Here is a 20,774-nt window from a genome sequence, read left to right on the forward strand (position 1 = left end):
AAGTTGTTGTAGTTAAGATGTGTGATGCAATTCATTGTATGTGATCTGTTCTGCTGCTAGGGAAACTTGCACCTCTGCTACGGGAGTCGTCCCTTATGCTGTAAATAAACTAATCTCCAAGGAAAGGATGACTTGTCTTTGGGGATCAACGATGCTTAAGAACCTGTAAAGTATAAACAAGTGTTTAAGAGTGGTACCTATAGCCATCACAGAGGAGGTTCTTATTTAAGACATTTTTCTGTAATAGTACTTGTTAACAGAACAGTACATGGTTCAGGAGCAAATTATATAAACCTGGCAGGCGTTGAATAAATAATAGGACTGTTGTCAACCATCCTATCCTAGAAAGTCCACACTGTTATGAATTGGGATAATTCATTACAAAACCAGGAGCTCCAAAACCGGAATCTTATATCACTAAGTAGAAAATAAGAAAATAGATGTAAAAATGGTTCAGATTCATGTCATTAGCTTTTATTTTATTTTTTTGGAGGTAATCATGTTATATGGCCACACTATGATTTATCACAAGATCAATAAATAAAAATGAGAAATAGGTTTAAATTGCACATGGTTTTTGCTTGATCAGTATATGCCAAGCATTTTAAGACGAATATGTGAACCAAAGTCTCAGCAAAGCAAAGACCCTAGATTAAAATGTGAAATTAACTAAAACTGCGCTCTAATTTTTTAAAAAATTTTTAGGGATTGTGTAGAATGACAGAAATCCTGAATTTTTTTTTACAAATTACCAATAATCCATGATTCCTTGCAAGTTGTAGCTGTACTTGTCCGGTATGCGTGCCGGCAGGGGTCCTCTGATTGAGCAGCATGCGGCTCTACCACTCTTGCCTTCAGGCGAGCCGCCTGTTGTTTAAACTCCTTGCTCCTGGCGGGCAGCACACACCGAGCATTGTGAGCACGTTCTTAAAGGGAAATGGGCGCCTATCCTTGCGGTCGGCTCCCATTGGCCCACGTCATTCCGGCGCCCCCATTCACACACGTTTTGGGGGCACAGGCATGACCTGGCCCTAGATTCTGTGCCCTATTGTGGTTTATTTTCCCAGTACCATTTAGTGTGTTCCTAGTGATTTGTATTGTATTCTGGTAATGACCTTGACTTTGTTTCTTGAGTTTCTCTTTTACCCTTGCCTGTCTTGTTTGCCCTTCTGATTTTTACTGTGTACCTGACTCTGACTAGTTAACTGATAACTTGTTAGAAAACTGATTCGACTGGGAGAACAAGGACTGATGTGGCGTTTTCATTGCAATTATATACACATGAACATTGGTTCGATGCCCCCCAACCTTATCTCATTTCAAAACTCAGACTTGGCAGGTGTGTTTAGGAAGTAGATCTATAAAATACAGGTTTCATCTGTCAGTTGAGTGAGTTTCAAAGCTGTACAATAAGTAAATGATACATAGAGGTTAATACGACAAAACAAGTAAGGGGTCAAGAGTGAAATACTGATTGTTTACACAACTACACAGTTTATTGTAACTTAATGTGTGTTATATGTCATATGTGTTATAGAGTTTTAGGAATATGTTTTTGCAGATCTCTCTGTTAGACTTGATAAGGTTATGTTTCATCATGTGAACCAAGATGTATCATGCTGCTAGAGATACTAAAAGAATGGATAGTAATCTTAACCCTCATAGTTACAAAATGATTGTGTTTTCACAGAGAAATGAACGTCAAACTAAATCTACAGGTGGTTCCAGTGATGCTGTAGATAATCTGATATCTCCTCAACCGCCTAAAGCAAAAGGAAAGAAACCCCAGGAGCCGCCAGTACCAAACAAACCTGTCCAAGTGAGACTGAACAATGGCCAACTTGTCTCTGACGATGCCTATGAAGAGAATGGTAAGTGGCAAATTACAATAACCCTTCACCAATAGCTTCAGGACTTATGACTGGGCAACCAGTTGGCTGTCTGAGGATACTGAGAGAGTATTCATTGCAGTGGCAGCTTGTCTGTAGTTCTATCTGGGTTTACTAATTGTATTTAGCAGGCTAAGCCTGATGGGGGATGCAGTCCATATTATCTTGAGTGGCAGTGATCCCAAAGTGAGGCTGCATTTGATTTATAGGATAAGTTGTTCTAAATACGTACCTTGAGAATTTTCCCAATAAGTATTTCCATGTGGGATATATTCTGCAATAAGTATCCTTTGTCATGCGACAATCTGAAAAGAAAGCATTGCTGCTGTCATGATGCTTGTGAATCAATTGTTTCATGAGATTTCTTTTTATTGGACATTTGCCTCTTTGGTGAAAATAGCTATATAGTTATTGTTTTGTAAGTTATCATTGTAAAGCATCTTGATAATGTCCACATTGAGACAGCGCTCAATCAAAACCCTTACAGCAACACAAACAATAAAGCTTACTAGAGTGGTTATAGTTAAGAGTTTTTTGGTGTTGTATCCCCCCCTGTGTTTGAAAGCCATTCACAAAGAGGCAGTGTGTCACATGAAGTAAACAATCCTTGCTATCTGGCTATGTAAACTGGCCATGGGAGTAGCAAGATCATAAGGTGCTTGGGGTCAACTCCTTTATTTTTGCCCTCACCTCCAAAACCATAGTTCCTATAATGCATGGTATCACCATAGTGTGTAGTTATACAGGTAAAATATGATAAAATTGAGAATGCCCCAACATGAACAAAAGCACCAACAGGACATAAAATAAACAAAATACCTGCTTTATTTTAAACAAAAATGAGCAACAGCAGACAGTCACTGTTTCAGTCCCTTTAGCTTGCCGTCTTGTAAAAAGTCCAGTAATGGGATTGAAATGTTGACTGTATGCCACTGCATGCCTAATTAAAATAAAGTTTCTATTTTTTTAATTCTTAAATCCCATTTATCTTTGATAAACATACTATAGGAATGGATATGTCACTAAAATGTTTGTGAATGAAAATCCAAATTACAAAATTTAGGATAAATTAGCCAAGCTATCACTGTAGCAGTAATATCAAATTTTTCCAAATCATCTATTTTGGCCTAAATCATTTACATTTTCATTTCCTACATTCCACAGTTTAGTTAATATCCATGTGAGGAGTGTGAAGCCCTTGTTACATTTTATGTTTGTGCATTTGAATTCTAAGTGTATTGTACATACTTGCATGTCTATTAATGTCTGTGTATCATTATTTTTTTTTTTTTTGTAAATTTTTATTTTTGACGTGCAAGTAAATACGGTGAAGTCTGTATTGCCAACACAGCTTGAACAGACACATTCAAGTACAGCAGATTAAAACAGCAGTGTAGCATGAATAAGAGTGGCACATTTTGTTATATGATGGTTCAAAATACAGCATAACATTTGATTCAACTCTAAGCCTGGTACTTTTCCATGTAGTGTATCGGGAGCCTATGCGTGTTTACACGGGAGGCCGCGTCACAGTGAGTTAGTCTAGTGCTGTTGGTTTCACAGCGGATTAGAGTGAGTATGTGTGCTGCTGGGAGGCAAGGCTAGTTAGGGTAAGAGAACTTCTCCATTTGTGTAACATGTCATGGAACCAAAAGATATATCATAACAGAGAACATAGCATTACATTCTGGGATGTCATAACGAGTGGTGGCCTTGAGGGCGATACGCACCCTCATAATATATTGTGGTCAAGTGTTAGTGCTATTTTTCGCCATTAAACAGGCACATCTATGTCAATCCTATTTTGTAGTGTAGAGCCTAGGTTGGTGTGTGCTGCTGTATAGCGTCGTGGCGCTAGTTGCAGTCTGGTGTGAATTTAATGTTGGCGGCTCTCTGTGTGCATGTCCCCATATCCTAGGGGTGAGGGGGGGGGGTCATTACCAGAGCAGCTAAGAGCATCCCCGTGAGGGTCCCATCTTCGCCCCCGGAGATCAGTGTGTTTGCATTTTCTAACTCATAACCAAACTTAATATAAACTGATAATAAGCGTATTAAACATAATAAACATAATCGAGAGGTAAGACAGGTCCGTACGGTTGGTACCGGACCACCGGATCAAGTACAGGGAGCCGATGAAGGGTCTCAGTTCATGTCTTAGGAGTTTTCGCCTCTCTGGGCCGGAAGATTGGAGCTTTGTCAGCTATTGCCGTTTGAGGGTGAGGTTGTGTAGCCGTCGGGCAGCTCTGGCGTGAGAGTCCTAAAAAGTCCAGTATACTTTGGCCCTCCTGGGGGTTCGTGGCTTTGTGTTGTTCTCCATTTGCAGTCACCCACAAAGTTCTGGGGGTTGCCCATTTGTAGGTAATTCCAGCTGTATGTAGCGGTTTAGTAACCGTTTGCATGTCCCTGCGCCAGAGGAGCGTGGCTCTGCTTAGGTCTTGGAAGAATGAAAGACGACATGATTCAAACTCCAATGGGGTCTTGCCCCGAAGTGCAGCCAATAGCCCTAGTTTATCTGACATTGTTTGACATCTGAGTATAATGTCTCGTGGTGCTGTGTTGGGTGCCTGTGGCGACTTGGAGATTCTGTACACCCCATCAAATTGAAAAGATTTAGCCTGCTTTGCCGGCATTATCTCTGTCACTAGGCGTCTAACATAATGGGGCAGTTCCTCCAGTGGCACAGATTCTAGTACCCCCCTGATCTTTATATTTTTTCGCCGGCTCCTGTCGTCCAGAAGGTGGACGTGGTTAGAAAGATTTTCCTGGGCAGTTTGTATTTGCTGGATCTTGTCGCCCATTGTGTGGATGTTGTGTTTCAAGTCTGTTATGGCCCCTTCCGTGGCCTGAGTGCGTGCGGTCACTGCTTGGACTTTTGTATTGAGTGCTGCCAGATCCGCTTCCCACATTAGTTTGAGGTTGTGTTGGAGGCCTGCCAGCATGCTTTGAATATCCCCTTTCGTGGCAGGGGTACAGTCCTTTGGTGCCAGTGAAGGTTCTGGACCACGGGGGTCAGGTGAGGGGCTGTTATATGTGGGTTCTTCGTCCGAGGGCACTGGTGAGGCCCCACAGGGGGTGGGTGCTTGCGATACCCTGGGTGTTTGCAGCATTTGGCTGATGTCCAGCCGCGGTTTCATGGCGGCCGGGGTCGGTTTTGGGGTTTTCCATCCCATCTCACCTGCCCTAAGCTGGTATGACTGCAGGTCCCCAAAGGCAGAGATTTGCCACGGCCAGTCCCTCTCCTCTCGCTCTCCGTATTGTCCGCCCGCGCGGTAGGCCTTACCGCCTCGTTTACGAGTTTTCGTGCCGGGTGTTGAAAAGAACGGCATCAGCCTTACTGGAGGGGTGGTCTGAGTGCTGCGTCGCTGTTTGAGATCACCGGGTTCGTTGTGTGGCCCCGATGTCAGCGGATTTTAGATGATTTTTATCGGAGCTCTGAGTAATGGCGACTGCTCCGGTACGGTGTTAGGCTCCGCCCCCCTGTGTATCATTATTGTATCATAATTTTCATTCATATTTGTGTATATAGTATAAACAGAATAATTAATAAAATAATATTTTATGTCATTTTATATAAAAAAAATATATATATAATCTCAGAATATTTTTTTGAGGAATGGATGCACTTTTTGACACAGAAACTGATTGATGCTCACTGATATACTGTTTTACTGCCACTTACATGCGTACTCTCAAATGAACATACACATGTTCACAGGCACTCAATCACTGATGCCCACATAGACTCATTAACAGACACTGGTATACACATTTCCTTGTATGGGTCACACACAGTGACCCTAACAACCACGCTGACACACTATCATTAATGCATATACTCAATGATACCCACAAACTCACATATACTTATTCAAATGCACTGACACACACAGTTACCAATGTGCACAATCACTAGGTTGCCATCTAGTGGTTGATTTAGGTAATTTACCAAACCATATCATACAAATGTACTATCATTTTATTTATAAAGGTCTGACACATTTTTAAATAGTACATAATAGTACATAATAGGAATTATCATATTATTGTTAGAACAGTGGAATTCTGTAGTACTGTATAACAGGACACACTTATAAAAAAGATAGAAGTGGTTATTCACCTAAGTTTGAATGGAGCAAAACCATATGATGCAGTTCAGGCCATTTAGACTTTAAAATCTGTACATTGTTGGGACAGAGCAGACATGAGCGGAGATGCATTAGGGGCGCTCCAGCGCCTCAGAGCATAATAGCTGGGAAATATTACTTCTTACAGCACACATAAGTTATATTAGAAATCAAGGGGCTCAGTAACAGACATGTACTGCTAACCAAATGTGCTTGATTAACTAACCATCAGCAAGTGTGACCACCTCTATAAAAGCTGAAGTTTTAGCAGTTTCCTGTTCTGGAGCATTCAGGCGTGTGTTAAAACAATGCCAAGGAGGAAAGACATCAGCAATGATCTTAGAGAAGCTATTGCTACCTATCAAACTGGGAAGGGTTATAAGGCCAGTCTGCAATGAGAGAGATTACGTAAAAGTGGAAAACATGCAAGACAGTTGCCAATCTTCCCAGGAGTGGAATCCCAGCAAATATACCCCAAGGTCAGACCGTCAAAAATAGCAAAAACCTAGAGTTACATCTCTGCAAGCTTCAGATGGCATGTTAAATGTTAAAGTTTGTGACAGTACAATTAGAAAAAAACTGAGCAAGTATGGTTTGTTTAGAAGGATTGTCAGGAGAAAGGCTCTTCTCTTTAAAAATAACATGGCAGCACGTTTTAGGTTTGCAAAGTTGCATGTGAACAAACCACAAGACTTCTATAACAATGTCTTTTGGACAGATGAGACTAAAGTGGAGATATTTGGACATGATGCACAGCGCCACATTTGGTGAAAATCAAACACAGCATATCAGCTCAAACACCTCATACCAACTGTCAAGCATGGCGGTAGAGCAATGATGATTTGGGCTTGTTTTGCAGCCATGGGACATGGGAACTTTATGGTCATGGGATTGGTTGACAGCTCAAGTTGGGATAATAACAAATTATTTATATGTAAAGATGTTAACTTACCAGTAGACCCCTCCGTGGGCACATCTAGATCACATGCCTCTGCTCAGCTCAATAGATTGAAAGTGCAGGGTGACCGGGTGTCCAGGATATGGCTTTATAGTGAGGTGGTGGATGTATGAAAGAGTGAGAACCGCACAACAAAAGATTACACATTTTACTACTCCAGGCATCTTAGCCACTCTTGCAATGATTATATTTTTGTTGACAGAAGCACATCGCAACGGATTACGCATTGCTCTATAGTCAATGCATTATAGTCGGATCACAGTCCTATCTTTATGCCTCTGACTGAAAAATATGCCACTAGGTGCAGGGGTTTATGGAGTCTAAATGACTCTGTCTTAGCAGAAAAGGAAATACAGGAAGACATAACAGATCGCATAAAACAATACTTCATTACAAACATAAATAATGTCACATCCCTCTTGCTAACCCAAAAAGCAGCCATAAGGGGAAAGCTTATCCAAATATCCTCAACACATAAGAAACAATTTAATACGAAATTCTGCAAACTGGAAGCAAACCTAGCTGTAGCAGACAAACATCACAAAAAAAACCAATCTGCATCTCTGCTAATATTAATCAAACAAGAACTTAAGGAACTATGACTACAACATACAGAATTATGCCTTTTGTTGGTAAAAAAAAAAAAAAAAACACACTATGCACAGGCCAACAAAACAGGGAAATGGTTAACAAGCAAGCTACATGCTCATAAAGCGTAAGCCACCACAGCATACCTCCTTGCTAAAGATGGGCAGATGATCCTCAACTCAGCCAGGATGACCAAGGAATGGGCCTCTTTCTACTGATTCATCCACAACCTTCATAGGGACCCTCACACAACGCAACCTTCTCTACCCCTTATCAGGAAATTCTTAGACAAACTAAACAACTTCCAACTAACAGAAAACACTAGAGGGTCAAATTACAGAGGAAGAGATTGAGTCAGTTATTGTAAAACTCCCCACAGGAAAAAGTCCAGATCCAGACGGTTTTTCTGGCCTTTATTATATAACGCTCTTCAAGAGTCTAGTCCCATATTTCCTATCAGATTGCAATCACATCCTTGCAGAAGGGGTAGATCCAGAAGGATTAACCCTTGCTCGCTCAGTGACACTATCTAAACCAGGAAAGAAAGCAATATTATGCCAAAACATTAGTCCAATTTAACTACTTAATATAGACACCAAAATGTATGCAAAAGTGCTGGCAAATAGACTAACCACACTCTTGCCACACCTACTACATACTGATCAGGTGGGATTTGTTTCCTTAAGACAACTCACAGGTAACACTCGCAAATTCATCTGTATCATGCCCGTATGGCTGGGACGCCTTGCCTCTTTCTCAAGCTGGACGCTGAGAAAGTCATCGATAGGGTACACTGGCAAGATATGCAGGAATTCCTATTAATATTTGGCCTCCCCATACCATTCTCTCAGCGATCTAGGTTCTTTACACAAATCCTTCAATTTTGGTACTCATTTTGGGATTATTGTCTAAGGGTTTCTGCATATCTAATGGTTCCAGACAGGGGTGCCCACTCTGACCCTTACTGTACGACTTGACTTTAGAGCTCTAGCATTATCTATAAGGAACAACTTGTATATTAAGTGTTACCCCAATTCCCCAGGGACATCCTGCAAACTGAGTATGTTCGCAGACAATATTATGTTGTCTATAAGAGAACCTACCCATCCTACTGCAGACATCATGGGAATTTGCAAACATATCAACCTATCCAAATCCCAAATTCTCCCCATAGGCATAAGTTATAAACAATTCACCAACTGAAACAGATATCCCATATGACTAAAACACTTCCTATATTGAATATCTGGGCATAAAGCTTCCAAAAAAACTGCCCCTCAATTTGGAATTTGGAAGATTTATACAAATGGAGTTTTCCTTGCTGGGCAAGAGAGCAACTGTAAAGATGGGCGTCATTCCAAAATTACTACATGTTCTCCACACAGAGCCGGTATGTAGACCTGGCAAATTTCTTATGACTATGCAGAGAGGGGTAGAGGAGTTTGTAGCAAAAAAAGTATATATGACTAATACCTGCCATGTCTAAAATCATATTACAATGCAGTGTTATTGGTCCAATCTATTTCCTTTTATGCATGGGGGGGCATACAGTGAGTGGATGTGGAAAACAGTGTACTGAGCCCGTGGAGAATACAGTTCTTGTTCCAAGTGCCTAAACAGAACAGACCTCCTGTAGCTACGCTATTCCCAACAACCTTGCTGTCCCATAAGACGAGGGACAAGGTAACAACCAAGTTCCCATCCCTGGTTAATACCCTTGACTTCATGCCGCTGGAATTTTTAGAGAGGAGGATCACAGATCTATCTCAACATGGAATCTCCACCATATAGGACTTGGGAGCCTCATAACCTCTCATGGAATTCTAGGTGGTACACAACCAAACAGGCTTATTTAACAAGGCATTTCTTAAACATCTACAAATAAGTAATTCATATCGATGTAATCCCCAGGTGCCCAAACCATCAGATAACATCTTTGATTCCGGACGTCTTTGGTATGTCACTGGCTTGATGGGGACCCAGATAACCCCTGACCAACAAATGGCACTACTTCATGTGTTCCCTCAATATTTGTCCAAATCTCAAAGACAAATGTTATGCTTTGTATTCCTCGCAACCAAGAAAGCTATAGTTACTTATTGGAAGTGCCCAACTTGCATGGTGTATGATAAACCATTAGAGAAATTGGAATATGGCAACCTGTCTCATATACATAACCATACACTCTCTACATTTAAAAAAAAAAAAAAAAAGAGCAATTTTGCTTTTTTTCTGCAAATTTTCTTCTTATGTTTTTTTTTTTTATTATTGTTAAATCTCGTTAATATGCAGTATGTTAGAGAAAAATCTTATATGTTAATATTTAAGACATACCTCAATGATTCACAATTTTAGTGACTATTCTCCACCGAACTACAGTTATTTATTACATACTTTGTCATAGTCGTATGCAAATATCAGCACTAATGTAAACTTACTTTTTATTTTTCGATAAGACTCTGTTTGACAATACAAGAATACAAAAAAGTGTGCAGCGCTCGTGGTAAATACACACAATAGTGTCTTGATGGTGTATCCCAAAGGTGTATGTACACGTAAAAAATTTTTTAGTGGTATATCCCAAAGATGTATATATAGGATAAGGGTAAAATACCTTATTGTGATAGGTCTGTATCAATTCCTATACATAATAAACAAGAAAGAGCATAGTATAATACTGCTTTACAAAATGAATCAAATATAGCAGTCTTACTGGTCCCACTCACATGGGTGGGAGCCTGTTAATGGATAAACTGGCTCAGGTAAAAGCGCTTTAGGGAAAGATTTCCACTGTGTTCCACCGGGCTGGAGCTTGAACCTCCGAATATATGGAGAATAGAGCAGGCAAAAACACCAATTTTAGAAAGTATCCAATGTATAATTTATTAACAAACATATAAAATCTTACATTCCAAATTGGATGATGTCAGCATAAGGCACAACGCGTTTCGACGTCACAATACGTCTTCCTCAGGTGCAGTGCTGTATACAAACTCCACATTCATTTAAATATGCTATTTTGCCCGGGAAAAAAATGTAAAGAAACCGCCCCCCTTATCCCTCATCCAATCGCATAAGTCCCTTTGGGTTTCTTTACATTTTTTTCCCGGGCAAAATAGCATATTTAAATGAATGTGGAGTTTGTATACAGCACTGCACCTGAGGAAGACGTATTGTGACGTCGAAACGCGTTGTGCCTTATGCTGACATCATCCAATTTGGAATGTAAGATTTTATATGTTTGTTAATAAATTATACATTGGATACTTTCTAAAATTGGTGTTTTTGCCTGCTCTATTCTCCATATATTCGGAGGTTCAAGCTCCAGCCCGGTGGAACACAGTGGAAATCTTTCCCTAAAGCGCTTTTACCTGAGCCAGTTTATCCATTAACAGGCTCCAACCCATGTGAGTGGGACCAGTAAGACTGCTATATTTGATTCATTTTGTAAAGCAGTATTATACTATGCTCTTTCTTGTTTATTATGTATAGGAATTGATACAGACCTATCACAATAAGGTATTTTACCCTTATCCTATATATACATCTTTGGGATATACCACTAAAAAATTTTTTACGTGTACATACACCTTTGGGATACACCATCAAGACACTATTGTGTGTATTTACCACGAGCGCTGCACACTTTTTTGTATTCTTGTGTTATGTTTATTGTGGGACTGTGGTGATTAAATCCCACTAGTGTGTTCTAGCAGCTGTTCTCTAGCGCCATCTACTATACCTTTTTGTTTGTTGTTTCTGTTTGACAATACTATATGGAAAACATACTCTTATAAAGTAGTCATTTTATTGTGTCTTATTGATGCTGATGGACAAAAGAAAATCAAATACCATTAAAATTGCAAGTACACTGTTCACATGATGTAACTAATGAGTCTAAATCTGGTTCGCTGAACTGCAAGTTGCCTTGCTGAAATCCGGATCCCAATGGTTAATATCAGGGCCGATATTTTAAAAATCCAAACCAGTTGCACAAGCAGTCACAAGGCATACAGTTAAAATATACTCAGCAGGATGAGGGTTTATCCATGTTAGTTTAAAAATCTGAAGTATTTGCCTGGCTAGCAGTGCTAGCAGCCAATCAGCATACTTTTAAAAAACCCTCACAACTGCTAGGGTTAATCATGAGCAGCTGACCAGCGCTTGCCAGTCAGCCACCACATGAAAATGTAAAAACAAGCAAAAGAAAGCAATATGAGCATAATATTAGTAAAAGGGGAAGTTAAAGACCTCCCTTATGCCCCCACCCTTGATGCCGTGACTAGAGGCATATGCTCACTGTAACGAAATCTAGTAACTGGGCTACTATTGCTGCCCAGTCGCTAACAAATGCCCCATCCCATGGTTATTCCTCACTCCGTCAAGGTTTTTTTTTTTTTTTAAACTAGTTACCTGCTGATTGCGAGCAGTTCCAGTGGGCAAATAGTACTTAAAATTATTGTTTGCTTGTAAAAAGCAATTGTTTGATAAATTGTGAATGTGCATCCTGCCATATGCATTTGGGCCCCATTGAGTTTAAGTTAGTGCTTTGAAAATGTTCTGAATCCTTTTCTTTGTATAGGGTCCCAATGCAAAAAGCACTGCACCTACAATGCAAAATGCACTTTAAACCAGACTGATTGGGGCAAATCTGTTTGGTTTGACTTTAGTAAATTTTAGAATTGCCATTCCAGTTTGGAATTTATCAATTTTTACAAGATTTTCTCCATTCAATTTAGTGAATAACCCTGCTTGACTTTGTTCTGCCTGACTAATATAACTTGCTTTTTTAACATCCCTCTTGCATAGGAGTTTCCATTTTCTCATCTTATACATTTAATGCATATATAATAATCATGCTACGAACAACAATTTGTTGTCAGTTTTTGTCACAGAAAATATATTTTTTTAATCTGATAAATCACATTCCTACATTGAACAAGATAATACGGAAGGCTAAAAATTTCTTATAATTTCTTTTTTTAGTTAGGTAAACATTCTTTGTGAGAGATTTGTATATTATTAGATATTTTTGAGGGGGTGAAAATGGGCAGAGGGGTGGGTCGGTTTACCCATTCCTTCTATTCAGTCTCTAGCACTCATCAACATACCAAACAATACCTTGTTGCAGGCAGATCTCCTTATTTTCTAACTATGTTTTTACTGATCTCATGAAGCAAGTTCATGGCAACACAGCCTGTTTTATACAGAATCGGTGTCCAAATTTTACATGTGCATCTCCATTTTGTTTATTCGCTTCCTTCCTGATCGCTGAATTGTCCGATTCCATGCTATCAAAATGTTTGCCTTAAGGAAACTAAAACTGGTCTGAGAATTGAATGTATCTTCTAGGGAAACAATTGCAGTGTCCCATTTAATACATGATGAAATAAAGCCAGAGATGAAAATACTTTGTGTTACCCACAAGGGGAAAATTAGATTTCTCAACACATTTAGACTATGGGGCCTCCATCTAACGATGCTAGAAATTGAGTTTGTCTCCTCACAGCTGTCCCCTGGATACTGTGTAAATCAAAAGCCATTTCATGTAATACAATTTCCACTTTGCTCTCTCTATATTTTATCTGACTGTGCCATTTTGTTGAAAACATACATATTCCTGATTTATATGGTGTTTCATTGTGACTGCTGAGATGTGTTTTGTTTATAGTAGACAGCAAGTTGGACTATAACTTAGCACTTTTAAAGGGCTATTTAAATGAACAAGATCATATGCATGTAATATGAACATTCTCAGTGGAATATATCAATTTATACATAAGTAGATCGTTTTTGATACAGTAAAACATGCATTGTTTACATCAATTACAATGAATTGGCCCATTCAGTCGTACTAAATTAAATCTGAGATTGAGTTTATTCGTTTTCAAGAATTTTTTATGGATTCCAGTATTCCTTTTCCTTTACTGCTTTCACTGGTACAGTGTTTAAAATATTATTTTTGACTTTTAACATCAGATTAATTAATTTTATATTTTTCCTTTTACATGCAATGTTTATTTATTCTTCCTCTTATACTAGAAACATGTAAAAACTATTCGCTGTCATAAAAGACTCTCGACTGGACAACTATTGCTGCCCAGTCGCTAGAAACGTATACCACCCCCTGTGGTGGGCAGGGCCGGACTGGGCATTAAAAGCAGCCCTGGAAAATTTTTTTTTACCAGCCCCATAATGCGTCGCGCCAGCATAGTGTGCAGATACAGAGTTAGAAAAGAGAACTTAAAATTAAAAATTATTACTCCAACGTAAAAAAAAGCACTCATATGGTTCAAAATAAACAAAAGTGCTGATTTATTTTAAGCAGATGTGCCTTTGCATGTAATCAATGTTTCAGTCCAACTACCATGACATATTAAGGAAAGCTTGGTAATGGGACTGAAATGGTGAATGTATGTTGGGCACAACTGTAAAAAATTGACGTTATCTTGTTTACTTTGAAGTCCTGTGGGTGCGCTCTTCACTTTTAAATATGTTATTGTGCTGGAGTGTGCACCTACCTAGCAACAAGACTGGGCCAATATCTGCTCATTACATATGGTACATATTAATGACATTTCTCTGTGTATTATGCATATATAAATGTACATTAATATACCGTATATACTCGAGTATAAGCCGACCCGAATATAGGCCGAGGCCCCTAATTTTACCCCAAAAAACTGGGAAAACTTATTGACTCGAGTATAAGACTAGGGTGGGAAATGCAGCAGCTACTGGTAAATTTCTAAATAAAATTAGATCCTAAAAAAAATATATTAATTGAATATTTATTTCCAGTGTGTATATAATGAATGCAGTGTGTGTGTATGAGTGCAGCGTGTGTATGAGTGCAGCGTGTGTGTATGAGTGCAGCGTGTGTATGAGTGCAGCGTGTGTGTATGAGTGCAGCGTGTGTGTATGAGTGCAGCGTGTGTGTATGAGTGCAGCGTGTGTGTATGAGTGCAGCGTGTGTGTATGAGTGCAGCGTGTGTATATCAGTGCAGTGTGTGTGTGTGTGTATGTGTGCAGTGTGTGTATGAATGCAGTGTGTGTATGAGTGCAGTGTGTGTATGAGTGCAGTGTGTGTATGAGTGCAGTGTGTGTGTATATGTGCAGTGTGTGTGTATATGTGCAGTGTGTGTGTGTGTGTGCGCAGGTGTGTGTGTTGCAGAGCCTTGGTGGGGGGTGGGCAATTTTATTATTTTATTTTTTTTACTGATTTTAATATTTTTATCATTTTATTTAATTTAATTATTTTAATATTTATTTTTATTATTATTTGTAATATTATTATTTATTTATTTGTATTATTTTATTATTATTAATATATATTACATTTTTTTCGTCCCCCCTCCCTGCTTGCTAGCTGGCCAGGGAGGGGGGCTCTCCTTCCCTGGTGGTCCAGTGTCATTGGCAGTTCAGTGGGGGCAAAAGGGGGGCTGGCAGAGCTGTAACTTACCTCTCCTGCAGCTCCTGTCAGCTCCCTTCTCCTCCGTCCGGTCAGCTCTTCTGTCAGCTCACACTGTAAGTCTCGCGAGAGCCGCGGCTCTCGCGAGATTTACACTGGGAGCTGACCGAGGTGCTGAACGGACGGCGCGGAGGAGGAGAGAGCTGACAGGAGCTGCAGGAGAGGTAAGTTACAGCTCTGCCAGACCCCCTCTCCCCCCAGTCTGTATTATGGCAATGTAAATTGCCATAATACAGACACTGACTCGAGTATAAGCCGAGTTGGGGTTTTTCAGCACAAAAAATGTGCTGAAAAACTCGGCTTATACTCGAGTATATACGGTATGTGTAAATATAATAGACATAATTATATATATATATATATATATATATATATATAATACACACATTAATATACATGTCATATACCAGTGGAGGATCCAGAGCCTGATCCCGGGAGGGGCACTTGTAGATTATTTAAAGAAAAAATCCATGCACAATAACCACTACTGCTCTGTGTAGTGGTTATGGTGCAAGGAGTGCCGGTGTTCTATCAGTCTGCTATACCTCGTCAGATTTCTATACCCTCGGCACTTCCGGGGAGGGGAAGCAGCTGGATCCTGTGCTGCACATGCGTGCTAGCACTCCTGCTACTCCTCCACAGCCAGGTCCTGGAAGGTAAGTAAAACTAGTGTTACACTTTCATTATATTTAGTGCATTCACTAAGCTTAGGCACACGGGACATTTAGGGTTAAGTGAGGGTTCAAATTAGGGTTAGGTTAGTGCTTCTAACCTCTCTCACTCTCTATTCTTACCCTAACCCTTGGGGTAAGGGTTAAAATAGAGTGTGAGAAATCCCTATTTAGTGATATTCCCCTATTGTGAAATATCACTAAATGTGAACAAGTCCCTAATCCTAACTCTAATTTGAACCCTAACATTACCCCTAAATGTCCCATGTCCTAAGCTTAGTGAATGCACTAACTATAATGAAAGTGTAAAACTAGTTTTACTTACCTTCCAGGACCTGGCTGTGGAGGAGTAGCAGGAGTGCTAGCACGCATGTGCAGCACAGGATCCAGCTGCTTCCCCTCCCCGGAAGTGACGAGGGTATAGAAATCTGACAGGTATAGCAGAATGATAGAACACCGGGACCCCCTCACAGAGTAAGTAGTCAAACCGTTTAAGAACAGTTTGACAACTTACCTGGGGTTTGCTGGGATATGGGGCTGTAGTAGGGTATAGGAGCAGTGGTACAATGTGTGAGGGGTGCAGTGTGTGTGAAAGGTTCAGTGTATGTGTGTGTGGGGGGTGTAGTGTGTGAATGTGTAGCGTGTGTGGGGAAATGTTTGTATGGGGGGGGCTGTGAATGTGTGTGTGTGCATGGGGGCAGTGTGTATGGAGGCACTGTGTGTGTGTATGAGGCAATGTGTGAATGTGTATGGTGTGTGTGTGTGGGGGCAGTGTGTGTATGGGGGGCAGTGTGTGAATGTGTATGGTGTGTGTGTGTGGGGGCAGTGTGTATATGGGGGGCAGTGTGTGAATGTGTATGGTGTGTGTGTGGGGGCAGTGTGTCTATGGGGCTAGAGTTCACTCTCAACACTGCGACCACCAGGAACTCGTGGTGAGAGTGAACTCTAGCCCATAGCTCCAGGGCTAGAGTTCACTCTCGTGAGAGCCGGAGCAGTGCCGTGGTAACCGCGGCAACGCTTTGTGCTCGTGCGAGAAGGACGCAGAGGAGCTGCAGGCTGACCTCCCGGGTCCTTTCTCCCTCCCCTGCCGGCTCCACCCTTTCCCTTTGTCTCTCTCTCCCCCACATCTCTCTTCCTCTCTGTCTCTCTCTCCCCCTGTCTCTTTTTCCTCCCTCCACCATCTCTCTATCCCCCCTCTGTCTCTTTCCCCCATCCTTTCACTGTGCCCCTCTATTTTATTTGCCCCCTCCCCTTGTGTCTCTTTATGTCCCCCTTCCCCTTGTGTCTCTTTATTTCCCTCCTCCCCTTGTGTTTCTTTATTTCCCCCCTCCCCTTGTGTCTCTTTATTTCCCCCTCCCCTTGTGTCTCTTTATTTCCCCCCTCCCCTTGTGTCTCTTTATTTCCCCCCTCCCCTTGTCTCTTTATTTCCCCCCTCCCCTTGTGTCTCTTTATTTCCCCCCTCCCCTTGTGTCTCTTTATTTCCCCCTCCCCTTGTGTCTCTTTATTTCCCCCTCCCCTTGTGTCTCTTTATTTCCCCCCTCCCCTTGTGTCTCTTTATTTCCCCCCCCTTTGTGTCTCTTTATTCCCCCCCTTGTGTCTCTTTATCCCCCCCTTGTGTCTCTTTATCCCCCCCTTGTGTCTCTTTATCCCCCCCTTGTGTCTCTTTATTTCCCCCCTTGTGTCTCTTTATTTCCCCCCCTTGTGTCTCTTTATTTCCCCCCCCTTGTGTCTCTTTATCCCCCCTTGTGTCTCTTTATTCCCCCCCCTTGTGTCTCTTTATTTCCCCCCTCCCCTTGTGTCTCTTTATTCCCCCCCTTGTCCTTGTGTCTCTTTATCCCCCCTTGTGTCTCTTTATCCCCCCCTTGTGTCTCTTTATCCCCCCCTTGTGTCTCTTTATCCCCCCCTTGTGTCTCTTTATTTACCCCCCTTGTGTCTCTTTATTCCCCCCTTGTGTCTCTTTATCCCCCCCTTGTGTCTCTTTATTCCCCCCCTTGTGTCTCTTTATCCCCCCCTTGTGTCTCTTTATCCCCCCCTTGTGTCTCTTTATTTCCCCCCTTGTGTCTCTTTATTCCCCCCCCTTGTGTCTCTTTATCCCCCCCTTGTGTCTCTTTATCCCCCCCTTGTGTCTCTTTATTTCCCCCCCTTGTGTCTCTTTATCCCCCCCCCTTGTGTCTCTTTATTTCCCCCCCTTGTGTCTCTTTATCCCCCCCCTTGTGTCTCTTTATTTCCCCCCCCTTGTGTCTCTTTATTCCCCCCCCTTGTGTCTCTTTATTTCCCCCCCCTTGTGTCTCTTTATTCCCCCCCCCTTGTGTCTCTTTATTCCCCCCCCCTTGTGTCTCTTTATTCCCCCCCCCCATTGTGCCTCTTTATTCCCCCCCCCCCTTGTGTCTCTTTATTTCCCCCCTCCCCTCCCTTCCCTTCCACTCCCCTCCCATTTACCTGATTGAGTGGGGCTGGGGCCGGCCGCATTCCGCGCTGGAGCCGCCGGACCGGGTGGCAGCCTCGCCGGTCCGGCGGCACTGCTTTCACTAATGCAGACACGCTGGGGGCTGATGGAGGAGGGAGGAGCATGTCTCTGTACCATGCTCCCTCGCGGTTCCCACAATTCCCAGCACAGGAACCGCGAGGGAGCATGGTACAGAGACATGCTCCTCCCTCCTCCATCAGCCCCCAGCGTGTCTGCATTAGTGAAAGCAGTGCCGCCAGACCGGCGAGGCTGCCACCCGGTCCGGCGGCTCCAGCGCGGAATGCGGCCGCCGACCGGCCCCTTCAGAGTATGTGCCACCGGACCGGCCACCCGGTGGCACATACTTGTTCAGAGCAGCCCCCAGGTGCCGCGGCCCACCGGGAAAATTCCCGGTATCCCGGTGGGCCAGTCCGGCCCTGGTGGTGGGGCTATAATGAAAATTAATGGGAGGAGGGACCTGGCCTCCTGCCGTGGCCATTGTCAACCTTCAATTGTCCTTAAGTGTCCTTAAGGTCCCCAATCTCTTAGCCATCCTAACTAAATAATCTACCTACTACCCTTGGGTAACCCCAGGAGATTTATTACTAGGTTAAATTAAAACAACTCTCATTATACCAATAAAATAATGTTATCAAATCAAGGTGTCAATTTGTATAGTATTAATACACATTAAACTGTAACATTGTAACAAAACATTTGATGTTTTGAGGCAAAATAGTATTGCAATATATATATATATATATATATATATATATATATATATATATATATATATATATATATATATAGTGATTGGCTTTTACATAACACAGTCTTCTTTTAATAATTTGAATTAGACTTTGAGTATGATTGTCTATTGTTACATACTATGTTTGAAAAAAGTAAATAAAGCACATTCATGCTAAGCTATAAAGGGCTCTAAACACACAGATCAAATTTCATAAATATTTGGTTGTCAAAAAAGATGATTAAACAGTAGTGATTATTTTTTTTTTATTCTTGTCTTTTAATTTATTTTTGCTCTCTATTATAATAACAAGTGAAGTACCTATAAATAAAAAATATGGTGAAAAAAAAGCTGTTTCAGAAAAACGCGCCAGGATAGTCACCTATTTAATTTAACTCAAACTGACTTGGTAGGTTCAAGTAGGATACATATTTCTTGACCATCAGAAGCATCCAGCAGGTTGTCTTTGTGAACAAGACGGAGACATACAGTGCTAGTGAACAGTTTAGTGAACTCTGTGTATGATAAAAAAATAGATAAATATTTATAAAAGAAAATGAAATTAACAGAATAAAATAACTGAGCCATGGGAGTTAAGGTCCTGACTAAACATGGTGATGGCTGTCTTTCCACGTATTATGTGTGGCAGTGGTGATGGAAAATGGTCAAGTGGCCGCCCCCAGTTATTAATACTGATAAGTGCTTGACCAGCAGGATATCCAATGCACTAAGCCTTTAATAATGAGAGCCCAATATTCCATGTGATCAAGGAATACCCAATTATTATTATTATTATAATTTTATCATTTATATAGCGCCAGCAAATTCCGTAGCGCTGTACAATGGGTGGACTAACAGACATGTGATTGTAACCAGACAACTGGACGTACAGGAACAGAGGGGTTGAGAGCCCTGCTCCAAGAGCTTACATGCTAGAGGGAGTGGGGTATAGTGACACAAAGGGTATAAGTAGGGGTAATTAAATAGGTTGCTAGAAAAATAATCACTGAGGGCTTAGTAGGTTATTTTTGACAGTTGCAGGAGAGGAGTCATGGGGGATGAAAACCCGCTAACAGTTTAAATGATATGTTTTCCTGAAGAAGTGTGTTTTCAAATTTTTTTTGAAGGTGTAGAGACTGGGTGAAAGTCTAACGGAGAAGGGAAGGGCGTTCCACAGAAAAGGTGCAGCCCTGGAGAAATCTAAATGTAAATCAATATTATAACATAAATGACCTTAGTTAAAGTAATAGTTTGGACATGCACTTACTTTCCAAATGATGTAATGCTAATGCATTACACACTCACAATCGCCAGAGACCCTTGTGTTTATCATTTTACTATTTTACGCATAATCCCTGTCCTGCATCCCAGGAAATGGGGACAGAGCAGGTGTGTCAGCCAGGACCACCCAGTAAGTGCTATAACTTCCCTATGGGTTCTGATGACCCACCACTTTTTAAGTTATTTAAATGTAAATAGCCTGTCTGCTGACAACATCGTGCAACTAGCACATTTTTTTTAATATATAAATTTATTAGGCATTTTTTAGCATGTCCATGTTGGATTTTTTTAAATTCAATTACATACTTTTTTCTGTGACTTTAGAACTGAGTAAAGATTGCTATGATTATTTTAAGATAATAATAACAGCAAGGTTGCAAGGATAAATTCAAATTGTTTCTCATTTGTAGCTATACCTTGGTTGTATAGATACTATTACACTCAAAAAAAAATGTAGATATAATACTATTTGTTTGTGTATCTCAATATCTTCATTGCATTACATTTGGGAAGACAAGGGATGTACTTCGCAAACAGGAATTTGTCATTTGAAAACCAAGTTGATTTAGAAAAATATAGTTGATATGTTTGCAATTTC

General features: G+C 41.0%; 1 protein-coding gene across 3 annotated transcripts in view; it reads left to right on the forward strand.

The window, feature by feature from the left end:
• DCDC2 (doublecortin domain containing 2) overlaps positions 1-20,774 on the forward strand; it is a 226,629-nt gene that overhangs the window by 97,754 nt on the left and 108,101 nt on the right. For all 3 annotated transcript variants that reach the window (XM_063451678.1, XM_063451679.1, XM_063451677.1), the window contains one exon: positions 1,691-1,871. In XM_063451678.1, coding sequence (XP_063307748.1) covers positions 1,691-1,871 — 181 coding nt within the window. The remainder of the gene's footprint in view (positions 1-1,690; positions 1,872-20,774) is intronic.

This window comes from Pelobates fuscus, chromosome 4, assembly GCF_036172605.1.
Source record: "Pelobates fuscus isolate aPelFus1 chromosome 4, aPelFus1.pri, whole genome shotgun sequence".
NCBI lineage: Eukaryota > Metazoa > Chordata > Amphibia > Anura > Pelobatidae > Pelobates > Pelobates fuscus.